The 22,626-nt window shown below is 42.0% G+C and overlaps 1 protein-coding gene across 2 annotated transcripts; it reads right to left on the bottom strand.

The window, feature by feature from the left end:
• LOC115176906 (ral guanine nucleotide dissociation stimulator-like 2) lies at nt 1-21,242 on the bottom strand. 2 transcript variants are annotated; one of them, XM_029737289.1, is made up of 20 exons: nt 21,031-21,242; nt 19,374-19,543; nt 10,700-10,747; nt 10,509-10,592; nt 10,164-10,327; nt 9,896-9,952; nt 9,526-9,719; nt 9,100-9,206; nt 8,460-8,675; nt 7,653-7,756; nt 6,864-6,948; nt 5,680-5,739; nt 5,268-5,354; nt 5,091-5,123; nt 4,667-4,788; nt 4,449-4,538; nt 3,266-3,359; nt 2,687-2,911; nt 2,354-2,468; nt 1-2,258 (listed from the first exon to the last, which is right to left on the bottom strand). In XM_029737289.1, exons 2-20 carry the CDS (start codon nt 19,530-19,532, stop codon nt 2,086-2,088), a joined length of 2,217 nt encoding a protein of 738 aa, XP_029593149.1. In that variant the 5' UTR covers nt 19,533-19,543; nt 21,031-21,242; the 3' UTR covers nt 1-2,085. The 2 variants fall into 2 exon arrangements, with proteins under 2 accessions (XP_029593149.1, XP_029593150.1); XM_029737290.1 differs by lacking the exons at nt 19,374-19,543; nt 21,031-21,242 and adding an exon at nt 12,171-12,503.
• Between the last annotated feature and the right edge of the window lie 1,384 nt (nt 21,243-22,626).

Here is a 22,626-nt window from a genome sequence, read left to right as displayed (position 1 = left end):
TTTTAGATGTACATCTTTGTACATTTATTTGGTAAGAATAGACACAGCAGAAGTATAGCACACATCCGGGGAGTTGCATAGAAATTCCTCATATTGCCGTCACATCAAAATGCATTCATAGAAAAAGGAAATGTATCACACAAAAACAAATGGGGCATATGTAGTGCATAAACATGTCAGCTTATACAGCACTGTGAATGTACATCATATGTACTGTACATTCCAATGCATACATCACAGAGGCTTCATGTCAAATGGCACCCTATTAAGCGCACTACTTTTGACCAGGGCCCATGGGGCTCTGGTGAAAAGTAACACTCTATATAGGGAATTAGGGTGCCATTTGGGACACTTTTAAGTGGCTCAAGCACCAATGAGAGAAAGGCACTAAACAATCAGTAGCTTCGCCTGGCGCTAACACTTCGTCAAATTACGTTACCCAGAATCCTCTCTCCTCTCACTGGAACTACCGTGTCTATGCTTCAGCCTTAGTAGAGACTTCAACAGCACTGGGTAATATAACCAGAGTTCACAAGAGTTCATCAGTTAGGGCCTTCCACAATCTGTTCCCCATGCGCCCTTATGCATACAGGTTTCCCTTCCTACTGGTCTCATCCTCATGGGACAGAAGCAGAGCCTTCTGCAAAACCCTCTACATTCAGTTCCTGGACTAAAGACATTGCATAATGAAACCTTATAGCTGTCAGATCTCTATCAAACGTCAGAGAACATATCAATTAAACATCATTCAGTGATTGGTGAGAATAACTCACTAACCTGGCATGGGTCTTTGAGGACTGACTTTGGGAGCACTGGTTGAAGTACACTTCAGACAGACTTCCATTCCAACTACCAGCTAAACCCATTCAGAGACCAGCGATAAAGATTAGCTTATGCTGTATTGAAAAGTTTAGCATTAAGGTGCAATGGTAGACATATTTTCAATACACACAACATAGGTTAAGAGTTTGTGGGTTGATGTTGTTTTGCCTAATGGTTAGTACTCAAAATAGGACTTCTATATGGGAGTGGCAAGGCTGTATATGTGTTGTGTCTTACATAAGATACTACCGGAGCTATCATTCAATATGTATGGCACAAAACCCAAGTGAAATTATTATGTTTATCTTTGTAACGTCTTGGCCCATTTGAAATGGTTGCAATTTGGGGCAATTTCATACATTTCCTGTTACTTCAAAATGAAAGACATGTCATTCTGACACTTGTTGATTGCTCCTTGTGAACGTAAACACAATCATGACATCGTCAACACATAAAAAAACATATGCATACACAAAGTACATAGTTAAAACATTTTGATGAGCCCCCGTGCTTTGCTATAATGAGAGGCTTCAGTGACTCTGTCTGTCACTTATTCAGATGCATTATGTCATAATGTCAGCCCAGTGCTCTCCCCACCATTCATATTCTTCAAACGCCTTGCATACTTAATATGTTGTCATGCTGCTTGTATCCACTCTCTATGGAGAAATGGTAAACTTTGTTGTGGTCATGGTCAATTCAAGGAGGTCATATCGCCCAAATACTTTGATTTAATGAAGTTCTTTACTATCAACTCATCTCTATGATGGAACCTGAGGCACATTCCTCAAATACTCAAGATGATTTGGATTCCTCAGTTGCTCTTGGTTACAAAGCTATTCCATTTGGTTAAATAGGAAATTAGATGCCAATGGTCAGAGAGACTTAAGGAACAGCACCATTCACCATCAGTTAAAGATTTGCACTGGTCTTGTTCTCGGTGTATATTTGAAGTAGTATTTATTGCCAACGAGAGAGACATGCACTCTTCTACACTAATGGACTTCCCTGGTGTACACAAACAGGCAGCATATTTATTGAAATGTCCCAGGTAAGAACACGTTCATCAAACAAGTTCAGACAGGTTTCAGGATACATTTTGCTTGAAGCTCGGTCAGAATGTGTTTCCACTTTGGAAAAAGATTAGGAAAGACAAGGCCACATCTCACTGAGATATCTGCCTGCATTCTTATCGTGACCTGTCCTTGAGAAGAACTAGCTACGTTATGTCTCAGATGTAGCCTATTTGGGGAAGAGTTGTTGTCAAAAGAACAGTCTCCGCCCCTTGGCTTTGATTCGAGGAAAGGTGGCACTGGTTTCTGTGCTGATTGGTTGAGAGCGAAAAGGGGTGTTGCCTCCTTGTCTGCACAGCAGGAAGTCCACACTAGAGGAAGTCATGGCATAGAAGACGTTTCCTGTGGCAGGGATGACCAACTCTACAGGGCAGAACAAGAAAAGTCATCACTACAATCAATATGAACAGAGAACTGTTAAAGTGACTTCGCATGGTCGGGTTGAGAAATGTCTTTACCCTTTCCCTCGGGCAATAGTTGGATGAGCTCATATCTGGGTGCCTGTTTGGGGTCCTGACTGTGTTTTTCTAAGGCAGAACTGATCACAGTGGGCGTCTTGTCATTGCTTGTCACCTGAGGAAACAGAGAAGAAGAACAACAATGATACCAGACAGCTTGACTCCTAGTTATAATATCCTGTGTAAAACCTGAGGAAATATTTTGGATTACTATCATTAACGGATATTTGTGGATTAAAGTAAATAGTCATGAGTGCAGGGTGCAGTGCAGTGTATAATTTGATACCAAAAAAGGCAAATCTCAAAAAATATGTCATTATCTCGGCTCAGTACCAGTATGCTTCTGTACATATTCCCATCTTGTAAATCCATCCGTATCCTGACAATCCGCATTTCAGGCCCAGACCCTTTGTTATTATTGGTGGGATTGTTGCCACAGGAGACTGATCGACGATGTGATTTGACGGGAGTGGATGGTGTCAATGCAGACGGGATGGGGTCATTGGTGGGATGGGAGGAGTCAACATCCAGACAGGAAACTGAGGGGGATTTCATATGCTGAAATAATAATAGTGATGAAAATAATTTAAAAAAAACATACTTACTGATATGACAAGATAAAAAGTGGCTGTTTCGTGAAGGCCAAAGCAAATAAAAAGACACAGAAGAGAATTAAAAGATCAAATATTTTCATCTTTTAAAAGTGCTCTTCTGTATGTTTTTACGACATGCATTTGTTTTAAAACAATCATATTTGATTACTAGGAAACAGCAATAGTTACTTAGCAATAACTACGAGTATTTGTACCTGAATAGTAATTACACGCTCTGCAATTCTAGCTGGCAATGCAAATATATTTTGGGGAAAGTACGTAAAATAGCTGTAAATATTAGGTCTTATTTTGTAATTACCTTAGTGAATTTGGATAGAAAGTGACAGACGGGGGAGTGGAAGTCAAAATGACTGTCACTGTCAGCAACAAGGCTGGTCCTGGAGGAATTCAGGCTGTAAGGAGGTGAGAGAATCATATCATGTATGTTCATCATGCACCGTAATCTGCATGACAACAACCTACAAAACATCTTACTCAACCCCTGAGAAATACATAGTAAATGTCCAAGTTTGGCTTTCAGCTCTTTCCAATGTTGTATGTTAATTTACCAGCTCTTGTACTGTGTGAGGATATTTTTTATGGAAAAAAGTACGGAGTACTTACCCCCAGACCCCCCCAAGTCAATTCTCCACAACTGTTTTCTTATGGCCACGTTACTACAAATTTGACAGTCAAATATGTGGACACCCCTTCAAATTAGTGGATTCGACTATTTCAGCCACACCCGTTGCTGACAGATGTATAAAATCGAGCACACTGCCATGCGATCTCCATAGACAAACATTGGCAGTAGAATGGCCTTACTGAAGAGCTTAGTGACTTTCAATGTGGCACCGTCATAGGATGTCACCTTTACAAATTTCTGTCCTGCTACAGCTGTAAGTACTGTTATTGTGAAATGGAAACATCTAGGAGCAACAACGGCTCAGCTACGAAGAGGTAGGCCACACAAGGTCACAGAACGGGACTGCCTAGTGCTGAAAAAAGCGAGGTCTATATAGAAATGGTTTGTCGAGATCGGTGTGGAAGAACTTGACTGGCCTGCACAGAGCCCTGACCTCAACCCCATTGAACAGCTTTGGGATGAATTAGAACACCAACTGCGAGCCAGGCCTAACCGCCCAACATCAGTGCCCGACCTTACTAATGCTCTTGTGGCTGAATGGAAGCGAGTCCCCGCAGCAATGTTTCCACATCTAGTGGAAAGCCTTCCTAGAAGAGTAGAGGATGTTATAGCAGCAAAGGCGGGACCAACTCCATATTAATGCCCGTGATTTTGGAATGAGATGTTTGACGTGCAGGTGTCCACATACTTTTGGGTCATGTAGTGTAGTATAGTTCACAGAAAATGCTGACTGGCCATTCTTTTACAATAGTACTGAGCCCATATAACCAATGTATTTCACTATACATAGTGAAAGGTATCTGCAGTGAATACTACCGGTATGTTGTGTGTAGAGTGTAATAATAGGCCTCATTACTTTGGGCACCGTGTGATGATCACTGTAGGGTTCAGGGTACGACCAGAGCTCGGTTCGCACGGCACCTCAATTTCATTGGACAGTCTGTAACTGCAGACATCATGTGATGTGATTAGCGATCATCAGAGTTGTAGTGTTCCGTTTGAAATAACATGTATGTACAAACTTGAATGGTTTGATTGTAAAATGAATAAAACCAAAAGATAATCACGGCTTACCTTTCTTCTTCATTTAACGAGGGTACACTTTGGTACCACTGTAGGAATGCCTCGTCAGTGATGAAAACACAGTTTTTACAGGAGGATTGCAGTAGTCGGATCTGAGCTAAAACCTCAAACTCCTGCAAAGAGAAAAAACATTCATTATGAACATCAAATGACTCTCCAGTACTAATGGCACATTATCAGTTGAAATGCTAGCAGTTAAACATTAATATGTGCATGGAGGCACTGCTCCAGAATTCAATACACTGCCACACATTTAATGAGAGGCACAACAGAAAAGCAATTTATGAAGACCATCTGCTATGTTGAGCCAGAGGCTAATGAATTGGTCTGGATCCTGGAATAACTCAACATGTGGACAATGGGTGATGAGGAATTTAAACAGCAGCAGAGCAAAGGCCCTGACCGCATCCCTTACTCGTCTCCTCTTGTCAAAGTTGACGTAGCCGTTCTGAAATGGAGGAACGGGATATTATGTCACTGTCAATGCAACTTTTTGGTAAACCAACTACAAGTTCACCACCAGGGCTTCTGACCAACTTCCTGTTGATGGACACATGATGAGGGATAAATGACTGTATATGAAGGGACTCACTTCTAGTCTGTCTTTGACGGCCGTGTCCAGCATGGTGAGGTCTGTGAGGAAGATCCCCAGGTAGGGTACTGTGCCCTGGGCACTGGACTGTGTGAGAGAGGGGAGGGGTAGAGAATAATGAAAACCAAAAACAGAGGCATGGGGCTTCAGGCTTCCCAGACACAGATGAAGCCTACTCAGTGCATGCTCAACGGAGAAACTTAGTTAAGACCGGTGAATGTACTGTATATCAAGTTGTCCTTACTTAAACATCACAGATTCCTATATTGAAGAACTACCAGCATTGCATTATGTTACATCAGCAAAGGGTTATTTGATGCCCTTTGTACAGTATATTCCATGCTTCTTCCTTCAAGGCAAAATGATAATGAGCTTTGTGAGTGACTTCAAACTCGCTTATAAGAGCACTTACTCCTATCTGTCTCCTGTTGGTCATCTTGCCGTCCAGGTTGGCGAACTTCGAAGTGCCCTCCTGCAAAACACAGACAAACATCTAAGCATGACAATCTGGAACACAATGTAGAATTTAGAACCATGGCTATGTGTTCTAAAACCCTGTGTAGTAACTGGGTAGTAACTGGGTAGTAACGGGGTAGTAACGGGGTAGTGACTGGGTAGTAACTGGGTAGTAACTGGGTAGTAACTGGATAGTAACTGAGTAGTAACTGGATAGTAACTGTGTAGTAACTGTGTAGTAACTGTGTAGTAACTGGGTAGTAACTGGGTAGTAACTGGGTAGTAAATGGATAGTAACTGTGTAGTAACTGTGTAGTAACTGGGTAGTAACTGGATAGTAACTGGATAGTAACTGGATAGTAACTGGGTAGTAACTGGGTAGTAACTGGGTAGTAACTGGATAGTAACTGGGTAGTAACTGGATAGTAACTGGGTAGTAACTGGATAGTAACTGGGTAGTAGGCCCTCAATTCCAGACAAACTGAGAGGGTAAGGAAGCAGCTTGCTTGGTAAATTATAAAAGCACAGCAGAAGGCAGTGTGATATTTTTCCAAAATCAAAGCCTGGAGTGAAGCTTTCAAATGAAAGCTCTGTCATATGTTTCGATGAATTCCTGTGTGGATGCCTTGGTGAAATTGCAGCTAATGTAAGGTATTGATGCATGCACATGTATAAACAGTGAATGAAAATGCTGCTAATCCTACCGATTTCCAGACCCCCGTCAGAAACTCACAATGCATCCTAAATACAATACATGTTTAGAAACGGGTGAATTTAGATTGACAGGACGTTGACATTGAGAGGCTGTAACCCCCAGATTAAGCCTTCCTCTGGGTTAAAAGGCATGATTCATGATTCAAAGTGATTTTTAGCCCTGGAGTAGTACTTACTCTGGATCTGTGTAGTGCAACCGCTCTTGGATGTATATGAATTTGAGACGTGTAAACACGTTTGGTGTGATCTGTGACGACACTTCACATGAGACCTGTCCTTAGCTCATATTGCTTGTATTATGGGATGTCTGTCAGTGCACTGTGTGTGTCTGTGTCTCCGTGTGTGTGTGTGTACATGCGTATGTACATACAGTACGTGCGTGTTGTGTGTGTGTGTGTGCAGTAACTCTCAATCACTGTGACTCACCTCTTTCAGCAGCTCCCTGCTCTGGGAGTAGTTATCCTTGTCAGAGAAAATGTTGGACAGCTCCTCGTATCTCCTCACTGCTTCCCTGTCAGACAGAGTCACATGACAACAACAATGAGCCATGCACCCAAAGAAGGTATTAGGGGCATGGACTGACATGTCTCTGCTGTCTACTGGACCTTACTATAATCCACGTCCAAACGAATCAGCTAGCCATGATTAGTTTAGCTACGATTGGGGAAATTATAACAAGATGAGATGATCAACTGCTGTAGTGTTTTGGAACGTTAAATATGTTTGACTATGGGAAAGGATGGTGTTATATCAATGACAATGTGATTCAATTCCTGAGTTTTAGAAATAGCTGTGTTGTAAAAAAAGAAAGAAAAAAGAAGACAGTTATGACAATGATAGTGTTACGAGAATGACAATACTATGAAAACATCTGCAATAGAAGTACGTTTTGCTGTGGCCTAGGGTGGTCAAGTGGTCTAAGCTGCTGCCTCCAGTGCATATGTACCACTGTAGCATGAGTACAAATCAGGCCGCCCATTTCAACACACTCTCCTTTTACCTAGAACCAAAAAGGGTTATTCAGCTTTCCACATAGAAGAACGGGTTCTACCAGGAACCAAAAAGGGTTCTCCTTTGGGGACAGCCGCAGAACCCTTTTGGAACCCTTTTTTCTAAGAGTGTATCGCTCTCTATCCAATAAACATACAAGGACAAAAAAATAAAAGAATAAGTATGTTTTTCTGTTATACCAATCGAAATGCTTCCTCCACCAACCTGTCGGTTTCTAGCCACGTCCTCCTTAGTCTGTGTACAGGGTTACTCTGCAGGGCAGACACGATGGCGTAGAGAGACGAAAAGTTTTTCCTGGCTCTGCATTCCTGTTGAAACACACACAGGACAGCATTGTCTGAGAATACCTGCAGCCGGATCAATGGGCTTGTTTGGCACTCGCTGTCTGACATGGTCAACTATGTACATTCCTAAAGTGACTTCTCCCATAAAAACCTGTTGATGAGGTGATGTGAGTGTTTTGGCAACACACCGTGATATCTAGCCTGAGAGTGTGTGTGAGATTGTGTGTGTTTCCAAACAAGTTCCTTCACACACACAGGAGCTAGCTAGGCTTTTAGTCGTGAAGGAGAGAGGCGTCTGGCAGTGACTCAGCTTGCTCGTGTGTCCATAACAACCTGCGGATGGTGTGTGTGTGTGTGGACACGCAAGTAAGCAAGAAAGTGTATGTGATTGTGTGTGTGGAGTCAGCAGGAACAGCCCTGCTGCAAGCTGCTAATGTTCTTCTAAGTTACAGGATGTCAGTACTACATCTACTGTGAGCACCTTTATAGAGAGAGGAAAGTATTATGATGAAAGTCAAGTACAGTGTAGTCTTGTTCATGTTTTGAGAAAGACAGCTTAGTATTCTGCAACCCATTCTCTACTTCAACTCAAAATCCCAAACCCATTGCTGTTGTGTCCTTGAACGAGATATTTAACCTTGAAATTCCTCCAGAGGAATGCTGCTTCCAAACTCAACGGCTGTGTGTGGACAATAAAGTTATTCTATTGTGATGATGACCGACTGACCTCTGCCACGCTGATCCATTTCTCCAGAAGGCAGGCTCTCTGCTGGCTGCGGAGTTGCGTGGGCCACAGGCACGACGCCATCACGGCATTGGCCAGCCGGTTGAACTGGCGTACAGTGGCCCGGACGGACCAGCATACATCCTCGCGGCCCTTCTTGTCTCTCTGAGACCACAGGGAGCCCAGGCAGTGGTACGGGACCAGACGCACAAACAGCTCCTGTTGGGAGAGAGTGGGGGAAGAGGTGAGTGAGTGAGTGAGTGAGTGAGTGAGTGAGTGAGTGAGTGAGTGAGTGAGTGAGTGAGTGACCGGGATTGAGGGAATAAGAGGTAGACAGTGAGTAAAGATTGCGAGAGAGAGAGACAGAGACAGAGAGAGAGAGAGAGAGACACCAAGAGAGACAGTCAGAAAGAGAGAGAGAGAGAGAGAGAGCGAGAGAGAGAGAGAGAGAGAGAGATGCAGCAAGGCATAGCCAGAGAGACTGCAAGTGGCAAACATGTCCAGTATGAGTAAGAAAGGGTCAGAGAGACATAACAATAGAAAAAGAGGAACACAATTAAGACTGTAGTAAAGTGCATGTTCCCGTTATCTATACAAGGTTAGGAGGAGTAATGATACAGTAGGGGTCAGAGGTTAAACCCACCGTTTCTATCTTGGTGAGCTGCTCAGCGATCAGCCCAGCGGGGAAGCCCAGGATATTGGTGGGATCAAACTTAGTGGGGTCAGCAGGAGGGCTGGGGGTGGTCCTATCTAAAAGACAGAGATGATTCAATACTAATCCCAATGCATGTAGGTCTATATTAACTGATACAAATGAAAGGCTTATTCAGTCGGGTTGGCAGTGGAAAGAGACATTAGGGTGGTTGTTACAGAAGCAGGTTCCACCAGATTTGGATGGTAGACAGCAGACAGTGGGAATATAACGCTAAAGATCATCGCAGAAAACTACTGGAAACAATTTGGAGAAGAGTTCTCCCCATAGATACCTACGGTTATGCCACCCACAAATCCTCATATAACCTCAGGTTGGCAGTGCCAGGACTGTCATAAACCCAGAGTGTATAGTGACCTGAACTAGAGTCAGGCAGTAGGGCCTGTTCACTGAGCTCCTCTGCCAGTCTGAGGAGGCGACCCCTGATCTCTGTCCCAGAGGGGTCAGAGGGCAGCAGGGGGGCCAGGCGCAGCAGTAGACCAGGCTCTCCCAGAGAGCGGAAGTCCTCAGGATACTCCGACAGCCACATACTGAACACCATACACACCGCTCTGGGAGAGGGAGAAAATATATACAAATGCATGAAGTGCGCGCACACACACACACACACACACACACACACACACACACACACACACACACACACACACACACACACACACACACACACACACACACACACACACACACACACACACACACAGGGGTGATATAGTATTAAACTCACCTGTTGAAGGGTTGCCTAGTCTGACTCTTTGTACTTTCTCCTGGTGGATGTTGCAATCTGGAGAAAGAGGGAAGAAAAGAGAAAAAAAATAGATAGACAAAAGTTCCTTTGAGAGAAAAAAAAGCTGAATAAGAGACGATTTCTTCAGGGAAACGCAGAAGCATCACAACGTCTCCTTTCCTTCCCTTGGTCTTTCTACAGCACTTCAAAAATGTTTTGTAACACTACATACAACCGGTGTGCAATGCATTGCTTCTGTCTTCACTACCTGTCGATGAGGATGTCCAGCACCCTCTTTGTTGAAGTAAAGGACCGATAGGTGGAGAGGAAGATGGTGATGAAGGAGGAGTCTCCCATGGCGAAGGAGTAGAGGAGGTGCTGCACCAGCTTCTCCTCTGTTCCCGCTTTCACACACTGCGAACGAGAGCTGGACTGGAGAGAGGGAGGGAGAGAGAGACAGAGAGAGAGAGAGAGAGGGGGGGGGACATAGAACAAGAAATAGAGAGATTTATAACAATTTGACCATGACAATTCAGACAACGATAACGTGTAAGGACGTAAGGTGTAATTATACTGTCATTTCTGTGCAGTGTATAATGCTATGTATTCTCACTGTTGCACTGGTGGGGGCGCCATGCTGTTGCTTCACCACTACATTGTATATCACTCCGTCCTCTTCCTCCTCCAACACAGTAGACTGAGGAAGAGAGAGAAAGAGCCCGAGTCAGTAAAATACGTGCATAACTCATACTCTCGCACAAACCTCCCACTGGCACCAAAATATTTCAAGTTGCATTGACCTACCAAGTCCAGAGGACAGTACCAAGTTGTCTTCATGGGGGAAGTCTCCCCCTGTGGAATACAATAACATCCAATAAATATAAGTACTGTCACATGACCAGAAGTAGAACCTTTGGTTTTAGCATAAAGCCCCGATGTGCCCATGAATCATATTATGTTATTAGAATTGTACAATAATAAACAGGAATATTTAGGAGTTTCAGAGGGAAAAGCAGCTTAACAGAAAATATCTGAACGGGTTGAAAAGCGAAAAACAAACAAACATGGGTGAAATATTACCAGAATCTGACAAGGTCGTAAGTGAAGTAGAGTACGTCTTAAAACAAAACAATACACAGTAAATTGTAAATGCAACTAAACCGATGGATCACATCTTTCTTATGTTTTGGAACACAAACAATGCATCATTTCAACAGAAATGATAACATTACATGAAATACACTTGCCATCTGAATACTTGCAAAACAGCTGTGATACTGTACTGAAATGACCTGCTCACAGTTTCACTGAACCATTCCATGAAACAGGCCTACTATGAGTAAAATAGCAAAACATCCTAATGTACCTGGGGGTAATATATTCATGGATATATCCGTTTACACTTCCACTGCCATTTACACCCACGAAAATGGGATTTTCCATGCTGACATCAACAATCCATACCAGTTTCACAAACAGAAGTCCGACTGGTCATATGTGAATCCTTCAACATGTAAACCATAACAACGTCAACACGTTTAAAAGCTATTTAGGGCATTTCACTGCCTCCTTTTGCAGTAACTTCCCCCTTCAGTTGAGATCCAACCACAATAGGATAATGAGCAATATCCAGGTCAACATATAAGTGCAAATCCATTAAGCTCAAAGCAGGTCATATAGACCACTGACCAGACATCACAGTTATGCAACAGCTGCTATATCCTATAACTTGTCTATCAATTTCCTTTTTTGACATGCTGAGGTGCCTTCTATAATCACCTTCAGTAACCACTTCCTCATTCAAATTAACTGGAGTACCAAAGGCCCATGCTCAGTTATGCATAATTTTCATTCAAAGCGCAAGTATCTTATTTTTGTGCTCCCGAGTGGCGCAGTGGTCTAAGGCACTGCATCTCAGTGCTAGAGGCATCACTACAGACCCTGGTTCAATTCTAGGCTGTATCACAACCGGACGTGATTGGGAGTCCCGTAGGCGGTGGAAAATTGGCCCAGCGTCGTCCGGGTTAGGGTTTGGCCGGAGTAGGCCATTATTGTAAATAAGAATTTGTTCTTAACTGGCTTGCCTAGTTAAATAAAGGTTAAATAAAAATAAAATAAAAATCCATAGTCCCTCTATTATCATGACATAGGTTCAGAACATGTTGCTCTACCTACTGCAGCATGTTTCTGTTGTTGATCTCATATCTGTCTGTTGCTCTTTCTCTTTCCTCCTATCTGTATCTGATTGACATTGACCCAAAAAAACACAAGTTACCTTTGTCTCGACAAGTCCAGACAGGCTACAAGCCTTTAGCTTCTTTGAGAACTTCACAAGAAAGCTACAAACACCATCTTGTCCACTTTCTTTCATCTGCCTTTTTAGTTTCCTATTTCCTCTTTGACCGTCGTTTTTCAATGACCGAGGGATTGTTTGTCTTTGTCTTTCAGTTAGTCGGGCTCTGGGACTTAACACACAAACACACCTGGAGCCGTCATTAGGTAGGGCCACCCCCTCTGTGTGCCTGCGTCACATGGACACACCCATAACACACACAGAGATAGACGTATACAAACGTATACACACATTCACTCACTCACTCACTCACGCACTCACGCACCCACGCACCCACAGACAGACAGACAGACAGACAGACAGACAGACAGACAGACAGACAGACAGACAGACAGACAGACAGACAGACAGACAGACAGACAGACAGACAGACAGACAGACAGACAGACAGACAGACAGACAGAGGAGAGGGATGATATAATATTAGACTCAACTGTTGAACACACAGGGGACTCACATAGCCTACACACAATGAGAAGGCCTGCAGCGATTGGCTGAACAATACCTTCTCTCTTTCAACCCTTCTCTCTTTACAATACTTCTTCCCTCTCTCCCACTCTCTTTCCCTGTGTGAATGACCTACATCTGTAACTAAACCTGTTTGACTACCTCTCTTCCTACAATGAATAGAGTACATCTAGAGGCAGACCTAATTGACTAAACTCATCCTCCATCATCAACATTTCAACAAACCTGCTCTGAGGATCATTACATCCTCTGACACTTTTTTATGTATTTTTTATTTCACCTTTATTTAACCAGGTAGGCCAGTTGAGAACAAGTTCTCATTTACAACTGCGACCTGGCCAAGATAAAGCAAAGCAGTGCGACAAAAACAACAACACAGAGTTACACATGGGATAAACAGACGTACAGTCAATAACACAATAGAAAAATCTATATACAGTGTGTGCAAATGTAGTAAGATTAGGGAGGTAAGGCAATAAATAGGTCATAGTGGCGAAATAATTACAATTTAGCATTAACACTGGACTGATACATGTGCAGATGATGATGTACAAGTAGAGATACTGGGTCGCAAAAGAGAATAAAAAAAATAGCAATATAGGGATGAGGTAGTTGGGTGGGCTATTTACAGATGGGCTGTGTACAGGTGCAATGATCGGTAAGCTGCTCTGACCAGTTAATATGTGACATATGCTAATGACAGTTCATAAATGTTCCAAGTCAACTAATAAAGCAGGAAATACGCCCTGTTTACTCAACGGGCTAACGACACTAGCGGGTGAGCACATGTTGACACACAGGTGGAGACTTTCACAGCCTCACAATGATAGACTGGTTCAGGTTACAGCCTGTTAGCACTAGTAGCAGCTAGGTCTGGCTGTTAGCATAAGCAAATGTTAGCATGTTAACCAGGGAGGAGGTCAGAGACCTGGCAGTGTGGTGCCAGGACAACCACATCTCCCTCAATGTGAGCAAGACAAAGGAGCTGATCGTGGACTACAGGAAAAGGAGGGCTGAACAGGCCCTCCTAACATCGACGGGGCTGTAGTAGAGCGGGTCGAGAGTTTCAAGTTCTTTGGTGTCCACACCAACAAACTATCATGGTCCAAACACACCAAGACAGTCATGAAGAAAGCACAACAACACCTTTTCCCCCTCACGAGACTGAAAGGTTTTGGCATGGGTCACCAGATCCTCAAAAAGTTCTACAGCTGCACCATCGAGAGCATACTGACCGATTGCATCACTGCCTGGTATGGCAACTGCTCGGCATCAGACCGTAAGGCGCTACAGAGGGTAGTGCGTACGGCCGAGTGCATCACTGGGGCCAAGCTTCCTGCCATCCAGGGCCTATATACTAGGCGGTGTCAGAGGAAGGCCCCAAAAAAAGTCAGAGACTGTTCTCTCTGCTACCACACGGAGCACCAAGTCTAGGTCCAAAAGGCTCCTTAACAGCTTCTACCCCCAAGCCATAAGACTGCTGAACAATTAATCAAAAGGCCACTCGGACTATTTACATTAACCCCCCCTTTGTTTTTACACTGCTGCTACTCGCTGTTTATTATCTATGCATAGTCACTTTACCCCTACCTACATGTACAAATTACCTCGACTAACCTGTACCCCTGCACATTCACTCGGTACCAGCACCCCCTGTATATAGCCTCGTTATTGTTATTTTATTGTGTTACTTTTTATATTTTTTTTTAACTTTAGTTTATTTAGTATATATTTTCTTAACTCTATTTCCTGAACTCCATTGTTGTAAGTAAGCATTTCACGGTAAGGTTGTATTGGGTACTTTTCCACCACTGTTGTATTCAACAGTGGTGGAAAAGTACCCAACTGTCATACTTGAGTAAAAGTAAAGATACCTTAATAGAAAATGACTCAAGTAAAAGTGAAAGTCACCCAGTAAAATTTAACTTGAGTAAAAATCTAAAAGTATTTGGTTTAAAATATACTTAAGTATCAAAAGTAAAAGAATACATCATTTCAAATTCCTTATATTAAGCAAACCATATGGCAGCATTTTCTTGTTTCTTTTATTTATGGAAAGCCACGGGCACACTCCAACATTCAGACATCATTTACAAACAAAGTATGTGTGTTTGGTGACTCCGCCAGATCAGAGGCAGTAGAGATGACCAGGGATGTTCTCTGTTTAATGAGTCCTCCAGATCAGAGGCAGTAGGGATGACCAGGGATGTTCTCTGTTTAGTGAGTCCTCCAGATCAGAGGCAGTAGGGATGACCAGGGATGTTCTCTGTTTAGTGAGTCCTCCAGATCAGAGGCAGTAGGGATGACCAGGGATGTTCTCTGTTTAGTGAGTCCACCAGATCTGAGGCAGTAGGGATGACCAGGGATGTTCTCTGTTTAGTGAGTCCTCCAGATCAGAGGCAGTAGGGATGACCAGGGATGTTCTCTGTTTAGTGATGCCACCAGATCAGAGGCAGTAGGGATGACCAGGGATGTTCTCTGTTTAGTGAGTCCTCCAGATCAGAGGCAGTAGGGATGACCAGGGATGTTCGGTTGATAAATGCGTGAATTTTACTATTTTCCTGTCCTGCTAAGCATTCAAAATGTAACGAGTACTTTTGGGTATCAAGGAAAATGTATGGAGTAAAAAGTACATTATTTTCTTAAGGAATGTAGTGAAGTAAAAGTAAAAGTAATCAAAAATATAAATAGTAAAGTCAAATAAAATACAGATACCCCCAAAAAACTACTTAAGTAGTACTTTAAAGTATTTTTACTGAAGTACTTTACACCACTGGTATTCGGTGCATGTGACAAATAAAATTTGTTTTAAACTCTAGCTAGCATAGACTACTAGCCTTTGTTAGCCTTTGTAGCTCTGTTTACCGGCACCTATAAACGCACTGTCTGCACACATATGACTATGCAACAGACAGAAGGAAGGTTGAGTAAATATATGGACTGCAAACCAGTTGAAGAGGATTTCTAGCCTTGGTTTATTCAGCTCAATGTACACAGAAAGAAAATAGAACACAAGACTTTTGGAGATGATTATTTGTGTGTTGTCATTAATGCTAGCCTACAACAGGTCACGAAAAACAGAGAAGCCTTTGTACTGTAGGCCTAAAGTAGCACTGTGCATTCAACTAATCAGGGTGTTATGAACTAGGCTAACAGCACAGTCGCTGTTTCTAAGGGACTGCAGTTGTAAAAGTGAGGCTAGGTCTAGGTCTACTGTAGGTCTACTGTAGGCCTCCTTTTCCATGGAATTGTGTTTTTGTCTCAAGCAGTAGGTCTAAGGTTAAGTTTACCTACAACTCTTCCTGGTACAGTTAGCTTCAGTATAACCACTTACTTGGGACCATCCACATCAACCTCAACCAACCACAATCCCCACATCTCAATCTGTGAGTGGCGATGGAACAGAGGCACCAATGAGAATGTCTAATATTGTGGCATGTAACAACCCCTACAGTGTTTCTGTTCTACCAAATGCGCAAAATCTGTGAATCTGTTGTAGTGCATTTTCCCCAACAATCAATACAAGGACTTGGCTGCTCCGCTGTAAGGAAAAGCTGGCTCAGGGAGCAGATGATAATAATTATGGAAGTAAGTGGCTGAGGTTCATTCCATGAGAAACATCTTGATAAGGATATTTGCTTGACTCTCCTCAGATATTGTATCATTCAAATCTCCCATTTTGTCTGCTCATGTTTACAGATTTTGTCCAACGTTTTCTTTTGTTCGCCCACTTTTTCCATCGTTGCTAGTTTTAACTCAATGTTTATACTCTTTATGTGGAACCTCTCTCATGATTCATCATGCTCCTTGTCTCTATATTTCCATCTTTTCTCTCCATAGAGGAAGTGCATAATGAGCGGAGACAAACACAGGAAGCAGGACGTGCTGTCGTGACGAGCTGCTATTGTTTCTCTTTCTCTTTCCCTCACAACCCGGCCTCCTCTGACCACTACGATAGGCATTGGTGCAGGGGGGAAAGAGCCTCACAATCTCACCACCTTCACCCCGTCTTTACACAGTCTCAAGTTCTACTTCCGTCACTTGTTTGTCAACATCAGACATTTTGGGCTTTGTCCCTTTAAATGAGTATCTATGGTTGTTATACAGTATGATCAAATGGGTACGTGAGCAAATGGGAGGCTATTGTCATGTGAAAACGTAATTCCACCACTGACACAAATATTGTTGACTACTTTACACAGCAATACAATTGGGGCTCGTAGATATATCCTCTGAAGTTTTATTTAAAGATGCCTATTGTTTTTTTTTTTTTAGCTCCCTTGCTCTCCCTCTCAGGCTCCCACCCCTTCCTCCCATCTTTCCCCGCTCTTCTTCTCACGCTTTCATCTGTGCGTCCCATGGTACCCTCTCTACTCTTTAAAGTGAGCCCTGGTGGTATGCCAGAGCTGCTCGATTTCCTTATATCAAAGTCTTATCTGAAATCTCTTTTAAATCTTTGGTTGATAAGATTGTTTTAACTATCAGGGTCATATCGGCAAGACACTTTGTTTCTTGTTCAGAATGAATATTCAGTAGACTATATGGGTCACCACAGAACTATGTGACAAACTATAGGCCCCATTTTAAGATATGCGGAAATACCAGTGAAATGATTCCACCAAGCTATACCTGCAAAACAAATGTAGCTCCTATCTATGAAACCTGACCTAAAGAACATGCTTCCCTCAATAAAGAGTGAACAAGTTGCTTGTTTCAATCCCACTTAATAGAATGTCCTCTGAAACCTGGCCTATGATATCTGAGTGGAGATGGGGATGTGGCAGGTGTACAACACACAACACATAGACCCACCGGCTGCTGGCCACCCATAGATTATTTAACACGAGACACATAGTACAGTGGTCATGTCATGTGACACAACAGAACAAGAGAGAAGTTACCACTGCAGCTGGTGTCTGAGTCAGTGCGACTTCTTTTTATAGCCCCGGGGAGTTTCTTAAGACTGCATGCTAAGTGAAGTCAAAGCCAATGAGACGAGCATCATGTGCACTACGCACTAAAGCCAAGTAGCAAGTGTATGAGAGTTAGTCAATGGGAAATGATGGAGTTAATTACATATCAATTAAGAGACAATCAACTAAATGGCAATCACGCTTTCATCTTAAATTGACCTAATACGGGCTGCAATTATTGGGTGAATATAATGATTTGTCAAATCAAAGTGATGAAATGACATTGGCCTAAGTGTCATAAATGAAGTAGTATAATACCTCACAATGGAAAGAATTATCTGTGTACTTTAGGGTTGAAAAGGAGTAAAACCCAGACATCAGTGACAGAACAACAAGGCTGTGTGAGTAGAGTAGAATAACCCAGAAATTGACTGCCACAACTAGTCTGATAAAACCTTTACAGCCTCTGTCTCGGCCAATGGAACGTAAACAAAGGTTATACATCGTGAGAGAAACACGCGTGCTGTCAACCTGTCCAGGTTTGTACACTTTCAAAACAACTAACACAACCCTTTCTGTTTCAGGGGAACTCAACTGGATTAAAAATAAATAGTGAAGTATATTAGAAAATACATGTAATATGGTCATAAAAGTAATGCTCAAGAAAGCAACAGCTTAGCAAAAATGTTACAGTAGTCTACTTGGAAATCTCAAGACATGAGCATTTTATTCAATGCGTGGTGGTCAAACATATCATTCACTGGCATGTTTTGATGGAAAGTACCTCCTCTTTAGTGTCTGTCTTTGAAATCAAAATGACCAAACGCATCTGCTGTTTACTCAAGGAACTGGTAGCAGAGCCCTGTCACCACGGTTTCACAGACCACTGCTCTAAGACCCTAACCCCCTACCCTGGTTGGTCTGAGGAATGGGATCAATTTTAAAGGGCAAGACTAAGAGGACAACCTGACTTAAAGCTGCAATATGTAATTTTGTGGGCGACCCGACCAAATTCACATAGAGTAAGTTATAGATCTGTTATTCTCATTGAAAGCAAGTCTAAAATGCTGTAGAGCTGTTCTATGTGAGCTATTTCTATGCTTCACTGTCTTCAGTTTCATTTGTTTTGTACACCAGCTTCAAACAGCTGAAAATACAATATTTTGGGTTATCGAAAAGATTTTTCACAGCGGTTTAGATGGTATAATGATTCTAATAGTTTGTTTATTCCCAAGCACTGCACAGTTGATTCAAAGAATCAAAGCTTGATGGTGAGTTGGTTATTTGAATCAGCTATGAAGTGCTAGGGCAAAAACCAAAACGTGCACCCGGGGGGGCAAGACTGAGTTTGGGAAACCCTGCTCTACACTATACTTGCTTGTTTTGTCACATAAACTGAAAATAGGCAAACTATTAGAATTTTAGCAACCAGGAAATGGCAGAGTGATATCTGCACAGTGCATCTTTAAATTATATGTCACAGATGTGCTTCTGTATCAAATCAGCCATTTATTGGATTCACCATATCGGGTGATTTTTTTAAATATGAGACCACTGGAGAAAGTTTGCTATATGAGAGAACAAGAAACAGTGCCCCCCATAACTTTACAGGTATTAAAGTGCAACTGCACCTGGATTTCTCTGTCATCACAATGAAACTACTACTGCATTTGAATTGCTGTGAATGAGTTACTTACAGTACATGTTCCTAATCAAGTTAATCAAATATAAAATCACTTCGAACCTCAGAGGAGTCCAGTCCAGTACTGTCAGTCACTTGCCCAGATTGGCTGCTGAGGGGAACATCGTCAGGCGCTAAAGGCCGGTAGCCAATGAGGGGTACATCCCTTGACTCCACCCCTGGCAGGTCCATCCCACCTGTTCGCATACTACGAGGGATCATGGTGCCGACAGCTAGAGACACAAAATAAACAATAGGCACATATGGGGTTAATTGGTGATAATTTCAATTTTCAACTCAGAATATGTCATAGTTTATGGACATTAACCAACTCGGAAAGGCATAGAAAAATAAACACAATAGTATATATACTGTACAATCAAAATAATTGTGTACCAAAGCTTTGGTGGTAGCAGTTCATTTATTTACATGATGATTTACATTTCACTGTGCCATGTTCCAGCATTGAATTTGAATGCCAGCTCTTCCTTCCTTTTCCATTCTCCCTCCCTGAGACATGGATTGCCATGATGATGGAAATCTAGAAAACACTGTTACACTGTAGGGCAGGAGGAGGATGTTGACATGTACCACTATATATATATATTTAGAGAACGCAGATATTCATGTGATGATGCATTGCTGGTTCACATTAATGAAACTGTGTCAGGACATTTTTTGCCAAGCAAGTGTGGTGTAGGCTACGGTATAGGAATGTACAGCATATGGATATGTCAGAAGACTTGCTGTTCTTGTATGGTTAATGTCATTACTTCAATAATGATGCTAAAGGTGTTTAAATAGGTGGAACAAACATTTTATGTTTCATCTTTATCTGTATAATTAAGGGTTTGCTATTGTTATTTTATTTTACTGCTGCTCTTTAATTATTTGTTACTTTATTTCTTATTTTTGTAGGTATTTTTCTTAAAACTACATTGTTGGTTAAGGGCTTGTAAGTAAGTATTTCACTGTATGGTCTACCTGTTGTATTTGGCGCATGTGACAAATACAATTTGATTCAATTTGATTTGGGCTACCTGTTATATATAGCTTTTTGTCTGTGAAATGAAATACACTTTTCTACCCTACATGCACTGTTATACAATAGGCTTATATGGGACACCAATCAACTCAATCACATCATCTTTGGAAACATGGTACTAAACTTTTAAGTGTATTTCAGTCTTAAGGGCATGCATATAATTAGGCCTAGTGTTATTAAAATATATATATTGGTAATAGGAAAACATATCTGTAAATTGTGTCTATATACTGACTGTTCGTTTGTCATCAGAACCAACCAACGGTTATCCAAAGGTCTGAATAACTTCCATTCATGACATTGCTGCCTTTTTGAGGAAGGCAACATTACATGTTGGTCTGCATGAGTGAGTCCACACTGTAACTAGGCTACAGATGGTCACACCCCAATTGGATATGTTCCCTTTCAATTCAACCAACCGATGGGTGGTGCTGTATTGATTTCTCAAAATTGTGTTCACCTTCAATCATAGGAAACAAGACACTATAGGAATTAAACGGAATATGATGATAAAGTTTGCGTGTAAAGCATTCGTTTCTTTAGTAACCAAATACATAAGGTTTAGGCCTATTTATAGAAGGCCATATGATATTCAATGTCACGAGGGCCCTGCAATTAAAGAGATGATGAATATACAAAGTGTCATTCATGGCTGTATCGTATGAACGAACTTACTGAATGTTGCGTGTCCAACTATGGTCAGCTAAATTCCGCCAGCATTGGATAGCTGTAGTGTCTGCCGCCGTGGAATATACGGTAACCGGTTAGTGGACGAATGTCGCGCTCATCCGTTCCAGCACCGACGTCGGGAAGAGAGTCTCTCTCCCCCTCTATCAGTATCTGTGTCCCCCTCTAGTTGCCTGTCAAGCTTCTATCGGCTGATAGCAGCACTGAGCACATTCGTGTGCAGCACACTCCCTCCCTGCTCTCTCTCTCTCTCTCTCTGTGCTCTGACGGCGCAGTTCCTGTAGAATTGTGCTCAGCGCGTTTAGCAACATAGCCTACACTTGTGTCGCTGGCTGAGAGAGGGGGGAAAAGTGGTCATCTCGGAAATATAGTCCATGTGGACTGTGTGTGGTGTACAATATAAAAAATGTCAAGTCATCTATGGGCTCTTAAAATTAGGGTTTAAGAACAAAACCAATAATTCCCTATGGAAATAGGCTATCTGCCACATTTTCTTTCCAATGCCGACTGTAGGGGGAAACATTTCCAAAAGGAAATTGACCCGAACACTGCTGGAAGGCATTAGAGGGTGTCATGCCCACAGGGGATATAAGGGTATGTGCCCTCTCAGATTTGTCATTTTCTTGTTTGTTTTTATTTTTTCATGTGCACCACATAGTAAAGATATGCTAGGCAGGAAGCTATATACTCTAGTTCAGGGATCATCAACTAGATTCAGCCGCGGGACGATTTTTTCTTGAGCGGATGGTCAGGGAGCCGGAACACAATTCAAAATAAAGTCTAGACTGCAAACTGACCGCAAGAAGTCCAAACAGATATTATATTTCATAACACTTTACCAAATACATTTAGTGTATTCCCTCAGGCCACTACTCCGCTATCACATATTTACAATTCAACATCCATGTGTAGATTGCGTATCTTATCATGTGTATGTGTGTCTGTGCCAGTGTTTGTGTTGCTTCACAGTCTCCTCTGTTCCTTAATGTGTATTTCTATCTGGTTTTTTTTAAATCAAATTTTGCTGCTTACATGAGTTACTTGATGTGGAATAGAGTTCCATGTAGTCATGGCTCTTTGTATTACTGTGAGCCTCCCATAGTCTGTTCTGGATTTGGGGACTGTGAAGAGACCTCTGGTGACATGTCTTGTGGGGTATGCATGGGTAGCTACCAAGCCATTTGAGGCTATTAATCAAGTCTAACTACCTTAGCTGGCATGCCTGCTGGCAAGGTTGCTAGACTTTAGAAAAGCAAGCAATTACTAATGACTCAAATTCCTTTCAATCTTTTACCCAGATTTTAGTGGGGATGCAGAGAAGCATATTTAGGGCTATGATACTATATACCAGTGTGGCAGTTGTACTAAACTCCTAAGGTATAAAAGGTATTGAAGAATCAATGTGCATCGTTCATTAAAATAACAATTGAACAGATAAAGAGGTATGCTTAGGTAACCTATGCAGAAAAATATATTTTTAACATAGTCATAATTATTATGGCTCTAGATTGCAGTAAAAAAATGTTTCAGGTGTTTGAAAAATGCAAAATTATCCAACCCCCATCTATAATAATGGGTTCATGA

The sequence above is a fragment of the Salmo trutta genome, chromosome 37, assembly GCF_901001165.1.
Source record: "Salmo trutta chromosome 37, fSalTru1.1, whole genome shotgun sequence".
Classification (NCBI taxonomy): Eukaryota; Metazoa; Chordata; class Actinopteri; order Salmoniformes; family Salmonidae; genus Salmo; species Salmo trutta.
Note: the sequence above shows the minus strand (reverse complement) of the source record. Positions and strands in the feature narration are given on the sequence as shown.